The sequence below is a fragment of the Belonocnema kinseyi genome, chromosome 9 (genome assembly GCF_010883055.1).
Source record: "Belonocnema kinseyi isolate 2016_QV_RU_SX_M_011 chromosome 9, B_treatae_v1, whole genome shotgun sequence".
Classification (NCBI taxonomy): Eukaryota; Metazoa; Arthropoda; class Insecta; order Hymenoptera; family Cynipidae; genus Belonocnema; species Belonocnema kinseyi.
The window spans coordinates 36,997,947-37,010,989 of record NC_046665.1 but is presented as its reverse complement, the minus strand read 5'-3'; the positions used below and the strand labels follow the sequence as shown (position 1 = coordinate 37,010,989).

Below are 13,043 nucleotides of genomic sequence, written 5' to 3'. Positions count from 1 at the left end.
TAGGGGAATGAAACTTTTTTTAGTGTCTTTGGACATCAGATGGAACCATTCTACAGCATAAAATTTTAGGTCTGGATTTTAGGGAATTTGTTGGATTTTTTTCTCGATTTTTCAATATTTTGGGTGTTGAAAACGGGGTGTTCCGAATGAAATAGGGGAATGAAACTTTTTTTAGTGTCTTTGGACATCAGATGGAACCATTCTACAGCATAAAATTTCAGGTCTTTAAGTTATGGGACTTTGTAGCATTTTTTTCAGTTTCATTATATTAGGGGTAGAAAACGAGGGTGTTCCGGATGAGACAGGGGAATGAAACTTTTTTTATCATCTTTGGACGTTAAGTAGAACGATTCTATGTTAGGGGTTGAAGATGAGGGTGTTCCGGATGAGATAGGGGGTTGAAACTTTTGCGGGTAACTTTTATCATCAAATAGACCTATCTGAAACTTTTAAATTTTAGGTCTCGCACAAAAAAATTTTTTTGTAAATTCGTTTTTTTTTAAAACGTTGCAAACTTCAGCGAGGTATGCGTCTCGAAGAGGCGAACAAATATACGATATATCAATAGGATATTCGATTCGTCTCGAGGACCTGAACAAATACTCTAAATATAATATCGTCCTCTTTTGAATATAAAAAAATTGTCTGGTATAAACAGAATAAACTGATTTTTTTCTGAATTCATAAACAGGTACTGGTGGGCCATAAAAGGTGTATCAATAGATCAATGGATGCGTCTCAAGGAGGCGAACAAATACACTCTATAATATTGTCGTATTTTTAATATCAAAAAAGTTTTTCTTATATCTTACCACTTATACCCGACAATCTCCTTTTGTAAAAACCCGAAAATTTGTTTAATTCTATCTTATATCGCACCCGACTGTGCTTTTGTGAGAACTATTTTTACCTGTAGTAATTTTTCATATTAATTTTACATATTAAACATTTTAGCGACTGGTCACAGAAGAGTGATTGGTCACTAATATTTTCAGTTAAAACAAGAAATAAGATGGAATTAAAAGAATCTTTAGGTTTGTACAAAAGGACTTGGTTACTTCGCGTGTTGACTATTTAAAACTAGTTGTTACAAATGATCGTAGTAATTTCGCGTTTTAACTAGTTACAACTAGTTTTAACTGATTTCGGGTATAAACGGTAACATATATAAACAGAATAAGCCATTTTTTAATCTTTAACAATCGCTGTACTGATAGGTCATAAAACTTTCAAGCAAAGTCGATCGATGCATCCCAGAGATGCAAAGAAATACGCTAGATTTCGTACTGTTTTTTTTTATATAAACAAAGTGTTTCTCATATAAAGGTAAAAATTTCCTTTTTAATGAATTTCTAAAAGCAATGAAAAACTTCTAAATGGCCGATCTAGCTCAAAATTCGATCAGAGCTACACTTGATCCAAATTTCATGATCGTAGTTCTTTTACTTTTCGAGGTATGGTGAACAGAAAAAAAAAGTTACACACACGGACATTTAAACAAAATTTTATTTCGAGCTCCTGAGGTCCAATTATAGTGAAACTCTGAGAAACGGCACTCTATCTGGTTAATTCCCGATCTCCTCCAATCCAAAAACCGGCAAGTCTCAAAGTTTCAGTGTATATCAAAATAAATAGAAAAAGCATATTTTGAAATATGGGTAATTACAAACCTCCCTTCATGAGGAAGGAATAATCTCGCTTTTGACACGGGTTGTCTTGAAGGCAGTTGCTTCTTTCAGGATGTTCATTTCAAGTTTCAATAGAGCTTAAGAAAGACTCAAAAATGCTATCTGCTTTGTTTTTTTTTATCAAAATGCTTAAAATTTGTACAGATTTTTATACATATCACGTACAAATTTTTAGATGATGCACTCCACCTATTTCACACAGATTTTTTAGGAGTTAATTTCTTTTCTACAGGCGATTTTTTCACGACTCAATAAACGAAGATCATAGCTCGAAAAGATTTTGTTTTTAATCAAATGTTCAAAAGTTACACCATTTTTTTCCTCCTGCAAATGTCGGATTAAGGCCCTTCATTTATTATATAAAAGGTCAGCGAATTTTGCAAACAGATGTAAACAGCAAGGAAGGCATTAATGAACAGTGTGCACCACATAGAATTTTTAAAGTCGATTTATATACAGAAAAAACGGATGGTCGAGGACCATAAGGGGCTAAACGTTGTTCGGAAAATTTTTGAGGAGAACGGAAAAAAACGGTATCATATGTTATTTCCGTGTAATTTTTTGTTAATGTTAACAATACTTAAAGAAAATAGTATAATCTAAAGCATATCAAGGTTTCAGAGCAATATTTTTAATATTTCTCCAACTGTGGACTCTAAAAGTTTACGGGGGGAGGGAGGCTATTCCAAGACACATTCGGCTAACATAAAGGTATAAATCTCAAGCCACGCCTAAAATTGCGCTAGGTTCAAAATACGATTAACACTTTTTCTGTCTTTTTCACGCGAAAAACCGACCTGAGGGAATGATTTGTTTTTAAACTGCTTCAAAAACTCTTCGTAATAATAACCTTCGTACAATTCGTGGATATTTTCAATAATTAATTATGTACAAACGAAAAAACCGAGAAATACTCTCTTTTAGATAGCAGTATTTTTATGCGTCTTCATATTCTGAATTGTCTACTTAATTAAGTATGGTCAAAGATAAAGTTTCTCAAAGCTCTGTAGGCTTTGAGGTACACATTCTCATCGTGAAACTCGCGCTGCGCGCTCGATTTCCGACAGAAATTTGTAAACACGTTTTGTTGAATCTATTTTTGTCGTAACTTTCATCGTTTTTCCACATATTGTTTTATTTTTTGTATTTTTAGCGATATTGTCACGAGTAAGACAAAAAGTACGCGTCCTCTCAAGAAGTGATTCTTAACTAAATTGTAGATCTTTTTGGGGATACCAATTTTTGTTGGTTCATCTTTTTTCGTTTCCTACATAGTTTGACCACAAAATGGAATTTTTGATTTTTCATTATTCTTTGTGCAATCAAAATTTGCATTTTCGGTTTTCCAAAAAAATCCAAATATTTGTTTTGATAATCTTGTATGGCTTTCAAAAAGCAATGTTTTTCTTCTCTTGACTATTTTTCATATCTTGCGTTTTTTGGCTTAAAATTTGGATTTTCGGTAAATTAAAAATTTTTTTAAATGCTAAAGTCTGAGAATTTTCTTTTTATCAAAAAAAGTCATTAGGATACATTGTTTATGCTTCTGAATACTATAAATACCCGTACATAGAATTTTCAAATTCAGAAAAAAGTGGTCTCAAAAATTTGCAAAGTGCGCCCACTTTTTTAATTTTTATCAAAAATGGTTGGTTACGAACTCGTCCTTTCTTTTAGGACCTAAAAGAAGTGTGCCAAAGATGGATTTGATCCATTCATTTTTTAGAGAGTTATCGTGTTTACGGACGGACAGCCGGACACCGACAGGCAGACGCCATCGCAAAAACTTGATTTCGGATTCACGGTGTCTCGAAACGTGGAGATCCGTTGAAAAACTGTGGTGTCAAATTTCGGACAATTCTAATACTTTCTCAATCATAAATGATAAGAATGTAAAAATACTTACGTTGGCGACATATTTGTGGGTTGAGGACTCCGTCTACGATCTCTGCTGCGACGATTCTCAGATCTCACTTCACTTCGACTTCGATGCGAGGATCTTCTTGAGTGTTTTCCTGATCGCATCATTTGATCTCCTTTCAATTTATATTTTTTATCATATTCTTCAATCTTTCTACGCTTAAGTTCGTAATGCTCTCTTAATTTATCTTGCCGTATCACCCATTCCTGTAAAAAGAGAATAGAGAACAATTAAGATGGTCAGATTTGAAAGTGAAATTTATTCTATTTCTTTGAATACGCGATTTTTCCATAAGGCAAAATGCATAACCGGAAAATATTTTTGCCCTGAAATTTCATTCCTTTACTTTCGTAGCTAGTTAGTAAGTTAATTTTAATTCCAACGAGGGGCTCTAAAAGTTAGGATTTTTAATAGACCTTTTCATTTAAGATCGGAAGCTTAGGCGCCGAACTGATACTTAGTGGGCATTTCAATGTTTCGAGCATATTTTCGTTCAAATCTACAGTCTACACCATTATACCCAACTTTAACGTAAAAACAAATGATAAGTTTATCCCAGGTGCCGAATTACTACATAAAAAGTTGAACAAAAACACCATCTGGCAATTGACAAGTGGATGAAGTGCAGAAAACAATGTACGCAAGAAAAAAGCAACAAATTGTCGACCGGTATGTAGAATGCAGGTTATGTTTGCGTCTTGTATAGTCGCATATACACGAAGTACTACAAGGAGATTGGCAGGAAGACAACAAAATTGATCTACGATAACGACAGAAAAAACCTTAGCCAACTTATAGAATATGTAAGGAGTTAGAAAATACTTTGTTTAAAATCATAACTGATTGAGTTACACCTAATTTACCTGATTGAGTTATTTTTTACAATTTACGTAAACATTTTTTCAATTACCAAAAAATATTTCACGATGGACAATTAATATTTAAATATCTAAATAATTCAATGCAAGAGGAATTGGAATATTAAAACTATAAGAATTATGGTAAACAAGGCAGAAGTCAACTCTATAAAATAATTTATAATGATTAACTTATGAAAATTTATTAGTTTTCAATATTAATATCTTACAGATTGTAAATACATACAACGTAATAATAATAATAATAATAATAATAATAATAATAATAATAATAATAATAATAATAACGGTGGTTCAGTTGGTTAGACGCTCGGACTTCACCTCACGAGGTCCGGAATTCGATCCCTGAGCCGGTACCTCAGGAAATTTTTCTTTGCCGAGGTTCTGGTGGTTCCGAACCCACCTTAAGCTGTAGGTCCTCCATCGTTTACTTGATTGCAACCCAGTTCGTCAATGATGGGATAAAAACCAGGCTTTGCCCAATATGTCTTGACACACTGCTCTCATCAGATCACTTGACTGCATTATAAAAATGCGTCCGTGACTGATGATATATACCGGGACAGCCCCGTCTTAAATAATCAAAAATAAAAATCCAGCTCTAACCAAAAATGCCTTCGACATGTTGGGCAGTAACCATATTAAGCCTGTGACAACATTTCAATATATAAATCAATAAATACATATGAATAAATATAATATACATCTCGGAGAAAATTAATTATCTAAAAAATAGTTAAGGTAAGTGTGCCAGTTATCGGAAGTTTAATGCGAATTTTAGATTTCAAATGCTTAAAAAACGATATTGAACATATTTAAAACTTAAGAAATGGGTCTTATCGAATAAAGCGCACCTTTAGAAAGGTAAATTACTTATTACTTGTAACATATCCTGTTAGAATGAATATTATAAGAAGTTCGAAGTTATAAATACGAGAATGCATGGGTTATCGGCAAGTCAGAAATCTAGCTATTTCAGTTATCGGCACTTCGATGTGTGAGTGATCGGTAATAGCGTTTAGGAAAAACATTTTTGCTGCAAACGAAAAACAGAACAGTTTACTATATGTAAAATACTGCCCATCTGCCGACAACCCATGCACAAGTGGAGATCCTCACAAAGTCGCCATGTGAGTTTCCCCACTTGGGTCCATTAGCATCCAAGGTCTTTTGTTTCAGGGGTCATTCACTCTACTGACACTCTTTTTATTGACTATTTGCCGCCATATTTCTGTAGCTTCTTTTACGCCCATGCATTTTTTCATGCATGCTCTCGTGTTTCTGTGGCTTCTTATGTCTCTTCTAACTAGGGTCTTATCCACACATTCTAACCATTCTTTCCGCGGTCTGCCTCTGAGCACGCTGCCATTTACTTTACCTTGATACACTTGTTCGTTAGTCGTTCATTTGGCATTCTCTCAATATGCCCGAACCATCCTAACCGATTTCTTTCCCATGTATCTATTAGCGTCTCTTCTGCGCCACATTCTTTGAGAATTATCTCGTTACTCACTTTGTCCATCAGAGTTTTTCCGCATATTATGTGCAAGAATCTCACGTCAATTGCATTAATTTTACTCTTATCTTTTTCTTGATAGGTCCAGGTCTTGCTACCGTATAATACAGTAGGTACAAATTTAGAATCATGTATTGCCATTTTAGCATTATTTGATATATTTTTAGTTCTGATAAGGGGCCCTGCTCTAAAAATAACCTTCTTACCTTTGTTTATACGTCCATCTAACTCCTCATCTATCTTCCCGTCCTTACTAAATAAGCTACCAAGGTATACGAACTTATCAACTTGTTCAATTCTCTCATAATTTAATACAATATTGCATAGTGTTTTCTCACTCTTTCCTTCAAACACCATAGTTTTTGTTTTATTTGCGTTAATTTTATGGCACATGCTCTTCATGCTTGCATTCAGTTTATTCAACATTCTTTGCAAGTCTTCGATAGACTCTGCCATAACAATCTTATCATCTGCGAACGTTAACCCACGTACCCTTACTGTTTCGAGATCTACACCCTCTTCGTCGAAATAAATCATTCTTAAACACTTGTTCATGAATAATATAAATAACCATGAAGGCATAACGAATCCTTGTTCAACTCCTTGAATAATATTGAAACAGTCATTCAATTTTCCATTTACCGTTACAATCGCTTTGCTACCCGTATACATTGTTTATACAGCTTGTAGAAGCCATCCATTGATTTCATACTCTTTCAGGACTTCCCAAAGATTACTTCTATGTACCTTGTCAAAAGCTTTTCTAGGTCAACAAATGCACAGAAAACTTTTTTTCTACTTATCTCTCTTTCTTTTGTATACTGGTACGATAATCGCTTTTTTCCAATCGTCTGGGACGTCTCCCATCTCGAAACATAAATTTATCGATTTGCACAGTCTATGTAGTATGTACTCGCCATTGTTTTTAAGCATTTCAGCGTAAATACAGTCTACCTTGGCAGCATTATCGTTTTTCAAGCTCTTAATTATATCCCTAACCTCAGTGACAGACTTTCTCAATTGAGTTTTCTAACGCAAAGTGTTCTACACCGCAGTTGTGGTGTCCTATAGCTTCATCTCCGAATTGTCCCCTAAAATAGTCTCTGAAAGCATCTAATATCCCGTCTGCATCACATAGCATTTGCCCATTGCTATTTCTCATGTTGAAAATTCCGTACTTTTGTCCCCCTTCATTTTTTTATAAAGCAGTTTCTTGCTTCCTTCAAAGTCGTTTTGTATTTTCTTCTCTTCTTCTGTTATAATTTTATCTTTACTTTCATTAATTAATCGTTTGCATATTCTCTTTTTGTGTCTGTAATCATTTATACGTCTATTTCTTTCCTCGTCGCTAAGACCTGCGATGTTCAAAGTTCTTCTGTACGCTCCTTGCTTTGCTTTTTGGGCAGCCTCAATTTCATCATTCCAGCACGGATCACCAGACATTCTTCTTAAAACCGCGATACCACACATTTCGATCGCAAACACAGCAATGATATCCCGGAACTTAATCCATGCGCCCTCTATATCTTTGTTATTTATAAGCCCCGACCAGGTTACCTTATCTGTGCTTTCAATTATCTTATTTTGGAAATCTATTCGCACATCTGGTTTCTGTAGGTTCTCAATTTCTATTCGCGTTTGTTTGGTTTTCTTGGTTCTCTTTTTTCTCCATCCCCTACCTAAGTTAATTCTGGAGATCAGAAGGTAATGATCAGTGTTGCATTCAGAACCCCTCATGACACTTGTATCTTTGCTGTATGCCTAAACCAAGTATTTGTAATAAACAGAGCCCTTTCTAAGCATAGACCAACTAATTTATCTCCGTTATAGTTTGTTCTTGGATCAACAAAATTACCTAATACTCTTTCTGTATCCTGATTTTGAATGCCCACCCATTCTTTCATATCTCCAAGTAGAATTATTCTTTCCTCATGTTCGCAAATATTTATTGTGTCATTTAAAGTGTACCAGAAGGCGTCTTTTACTTCTCTGGGACCACTAATAACAGGCGCGTAGCATGCTATGATAAATAATCTTCTAATTCCTACTTTCATTCTAGCCTACAGCAGTCTGGGAGATACGAAATTGATTTTAGAAGAAAAATCAATGACAGCTGGCTTGGGGCTTTCAGGGCATTTTGGATCTTGCATGTTGTTTATCTTCCGCCGCTTCCAATATTTCAAAAACTCGTGGTGGACCCCCCCCCCCCCGCTTTTTCTGACCAAAGGCCGAAACCTTCTTTATAACAAAATTCAAGCGCTTGCTCCAGATGGTTCAGTATAATGTGAATCTTCAGTTTCTCAGTCACATTAGTAACAAGATACTTTTTTAGATTTTCTATGTACTGATTCAAGTTTGATTGGATTCTTTTAACAGAAAAACACGAATGGACAATTTTTTACATAGTTTTTAATGCGAGGATGAATGGTTGAAGAGGTAGTTTTCTCCCCATGTGCTGGCAGATTTCACGATTGAGTAATTTATCTGGTTCCTTGAGTAACCTCCTGCAAGCATTTCCTTCAAACGCCTCTCTGTGATAGTGTTTTGAAACTAAATTCAATGACTGAGGCCACTGGAGAGCTTTTTCTCTTCCAAGAAGTGGTACAAGTCCATCCCAGAACATATTATTAACGAATCCTTCCATTAAATGGAGCTCTGGGATGAAAGACTTTGAAATAACCAGCAGAATGTCATTTCAATTAAACAAAGGTGCATTGATAGTGCTGTCACATTCAGCAGCATATTTTTATAATTAAATATTAATTGTCCATCGTGAAATATTTTTTGGTGATTGAAAAAATGTATACGTAAATTATAAAAATTAAAAATGACTAAATTAGGTGTAACTCAATCAGACAATCAGCTATGATTTTAAACAAAGTATTTTCTGACTCCTTGTTACATATTCTATAACTGGGTTAAGGTAGTTTCCGTCGTTATCGTAGCTTAACTTTTTTCGTCCTCCTGTCACCGGTGCTGTCCTCGGATTTTCTTCATAGCGAGATCTATTCCCAGGTGAGTGCCCCTTCAAAGAAAATTTGTACCCAAATTGTTGTCTGCTACTATAGGAATATTAATGACTTAATTTACCACCATCTCCGTCACAAGCGTTCGATCTCCTTGTAGTACTTCGTATTCGCATAGTTGGAATAGTTTTAAAACAGCGTTTTACATAAAAATGAAATTATCGGCAAGGATAAAATTCTGCCCGCTTTGCGGACACATTCTCATTGCTCGCAAGTTTGAGTGCGCGCCTGTTGAATCTCGCGCTTCCCGCTTGATAATGGGTAAACTCGAGCTTCACGCTCGGATATTTATTCTTTGCATTTGGAATGCTCGAATGAAACTTTAGCAAAAAAATCTCTTTTAGGTCGCAGTTTTTATATGTGTCTTCATATTCTGTATTTTCTACTTAATTAAGTATAGTTAACGATTAAGTTTCTCAAAGCTCTGTAGACTTTGAGGTACACATTCTCATCATAATACTCGCGCTGAGCGCTCGATTTTTGACAGATATTTGTCAATGTATATTTTCTGAACCACCTTAAAATAAATAAAAAAACTACAATCCCTTTTTCAGACATTTTTCTCTATCTCGCGCTGTTATGCTAAGAATAGAAGTTGGTTTTCATATCATTTTTTATGGATAAAGCAAAATATCCTACAAGTCTTCTTTTAGATTTTTTATGTATCTCGCGTCTTTTGGTGTAATATTGAAATTGTCGATTTTCAACTTATTACTTACGATAAATAAAAACAAAATTACGAGTCCTATTGGAAAATGGTTAAAAGAAATTTTGTAGTATTTTTCAAAGGCTACAATTTCTCTTTGAGACTTTTTTTTCGTATTTTTCGTGGTTTGGTTTAAAATCTTAATGTGTTGGTGTAAAATTTCAGGAAATTCTAATACTTCCTCAATCATAAATGGTGAGACTAGAATAAATTATAACTTATCTCTTTTCGGGTGAATAACTTTTTCTATCAATTTTTTTACATTTTTTCGTTTTTCCACAAGTTTTTATTTTTTATTTTAATGTCATTTTTATGATTCAAACCAAAACTACCTGTCCTGTCAAAAAAAGTGATTCATATCAAATTTGTAGCTCTCTTTCGGCTAAACAATTTGTGTGAAATAATTTGTTTTCTTAATTTGTGTCATTTTTCCACATTTTTTTCAATGTTTTTTTCACGAATAAAACCAAAAAGTACGCGTCCCATCAAGAAGTGATTATTAAAGAATCTGTAGATTTTGTTTTGGGATCGCAATTGTTTTAATTCAACTTTTTTCGTATCCTACACAGTTTGAACCCGAAATGTAATTTCTGATTTGTCATTATTTTTTATTCAATCAAAATTTGAATTATCCAAGAAAATCCAAAAAGTTGTTATGATAATCTCGTATGGCTTTGAAAAAGCAATGTTTTTCTTCACTTGACTTTTTTTCATTTCGTGCGTTGTTTGGCTTAAAATTTTGATTGATTAAAAAAATTTTGAAAATACTATAACTCTGAGAATTTTATTTTTATCGGAAAAAGTCATTAGAATACATTGTTTAGTTTTTCTAGTACTATGAATAGCCGTACGTAACATGTTTAAATATTTTAAAATATGGTCCCAAACATTTTTTAAATGCTCAACAATTTTGAATTTTAATAAAAAATAGCTGCTTAACGAACTCGTCCTTTCTTTTTGGATATAAAAAAGTGTGCCAAAGATTGATTTGATTCGTTTAATTTTTCGAAAGTTATCGTGTTTAAGGACGGACGGCCGCAAATTGTGGATTCAAATTTCGGACAATTCTAATACTTTCCCGATCATAAATAATGAGAATGTAAAAAAATATAAAAAAAGTTACTAAAGCATTTTCAAAGAAATGCAGTTGAAAATTAATTAAAAGCTGTCATTATAAGTGGGCTTTTAGTGTTGAAATTCATGTAGCTTGCAAAATACAACAGTAACTGCAAATGATTTTTGTAGTTTTTAACACGTTTTCCCCTGAAAAACCGTAAAATAAAAGGAATATTAGTTTAAAATGGTGAAAAAATTGTTTGTAATAAATACGTAAAACTGAATAAAAATATCTTTGTCAATCACTTTTACATTCTCATCCATATTGAGAAGGTATTAGTTTTATGTGAAAAATGACTCGCGGATATCATCAGATGCCGAGGTTAGTGCCTGTCTGTCGGTGTCGTCTGTATAGCCAATAACTGTCGAAAGACTAATCGGATTGGATAAGAAAGATTGAGTTCGTTAACCAGCCATTTTTTATAAAAAGTCAAAATGTTAAAGCTTTTTCTAAATTTTTGAGACCACTTTTTTCAGAATTTGAAAATTCTATCAACAAGTGTTTATAATACACAGAACCGACTCAAGGTGTGATCGAATCGACTCGGCTCATGAGTCGAATTTTCCGAAACGAGCCAGAAGTCTACATTGGATCACATCTTATTGGCTCGGCAAATAATAAATAAATCGGTTCTTGAGATTGATACATTAAAATAACCTCCGCCTGAAAAACGGTAAAAAATTGAAAAAATGTAACCGAAACAAATTTCAGTATATTTGGAAAGAGGCAGATATTTATTTTCTAGAAGTATTTTTATTCGGTGACTTTTTTTTATAACCCAGCGACAGGCCGGTTTTCCAAATTTTCTTACCTGGCAACCCTATATATAGGTCACCTATAGGATTCTACATAGATCAGCTACATAGGCCACTATAGGTGCCACCTATAGGAAATAGAAAAGTTTCCTATACATGATTCTATATAGGAAACAATACATATTCTCATAACGGTATAGGTTCCTACTTCCCACGTTAGAAACTATACAGATTCCTACATAACACCCGCATGGAGCACCTAACTGGAACCCTATGGGAGCTTACAGAAATATAATTTATACGCAGTAGATAAACAATTATATCGTACTAAAGCAATCGCAGTCAAAAATAACTACTGCGTAGCTATATATCTGGTATAGAAAACTACTGCGCAACACTTCCAGTTCTTTAAAGTAAACAATGGACGCAGGAATCTTATATAGGATTCTATATAGGAAATTTGTATTTCCAATAGTTGGGACCTACAATGACCAATATAGTATCCTATAGGTGGCCTGTATAGACACCAATGTAGGTATTTGCTTTTGAATTAAAATACTTTAAGCTTTAATTTTAAAAGCTTAAAATTTATGAGGGTCACTTTGAGTGATTTAACATGCACCTCAGTTTTGAGAACTTCAAATGAATCTATTCCCTTAATTTCGAAACTTTTAGATGTTTTTGTTTGTTTTTTAAGCAATCAATGCATAGGATTTAAAAATACTGTATTTTTCAATTTAAGTCTGCAGGGTTCTTTTAAGATTATAAATTGTAGTGAAAAGTAGTTTTTAAATTTATTTATCAGCCTCGTCTTTTATTCTTCAGTAACAGAATTTAAATACAATGAACGTTTACCAATAGGGTAATTTACAAACCATTTTATTTTGTAACATTATTTGAGGTTACGTCAAGCTTCTAGAACACATTGAAATGAATTGCATTTTGTTCTTTTTCCATTACCAGTGGTGAGTATCAAAATGTAGGAAAAACCGCGTATATGTTGTAATACAGATTTTGATTTTTTCTTTTTTCTTACCGGGTATCTCTTTTTGTGGCGATGATATCTAATTTCTTCACTAGGTGTACGGTAAGGATGGCGATGATGAGGTGGACTCGAGGAGCATGAAGAACTATGTTCCATTTCTAGTTATGAAATTTAAAATTTATTCACGAGATTAACGAAATAATAATAAACATTATCGATAACCATCAAAAATAAAGAAATGAAACAGAAATAACATCGAAATAACAACGAACGGATGACGGCAACCAATACTATCTTTATCCAATGGTACCATGAACCACATATCTTTGCTAGAGTATCGAATTGGCGGGACCAGTGATCCCAGATCTGAAACGAGATGCGGTCCAATACTATGACAGGGCTATGTCCGTGTGAATATAGTAGGAGCCGCTGTAAATGACTGAGTTGCGCG

At 33.8% G+C, this 13,043-nt stretch overlaps 1 protein-coding gene across 1 annotated transcript in view; it reads right to left on the bottom strand.

Annotated features, from left to right (window-relative positions):
* Positions 1-12,938, bottom strand: part of LOC117179654 (trichohyalin-like) — a 47,818-nt gene extending 34,880 nt beyond the window's left edge. Inside the window, exons 1-3 of the mRNA XM_033371663.1 lie at positions 12,865-12,938; positions 12,644-12,750; positions 3,595-3,815 (exon numbers count right to left, since the gene is read on the bottom strand). Coding sequence (XP_033227554.1) covers positions 3,595-3,815; positions 12,644-12,748 — 326 coding nt within the window. The 5' untranslated portion in view covers positions 12,749-12,750; positions 12,865-12,938. The remainder of the gene's footprint in view (positions 1-3,594; positions 3,816-12,643; positions 12,751-12,864) is intronic.
* Between the last annotated feature and the right edge of the window lie 105 nt (positions 12,939-13,043).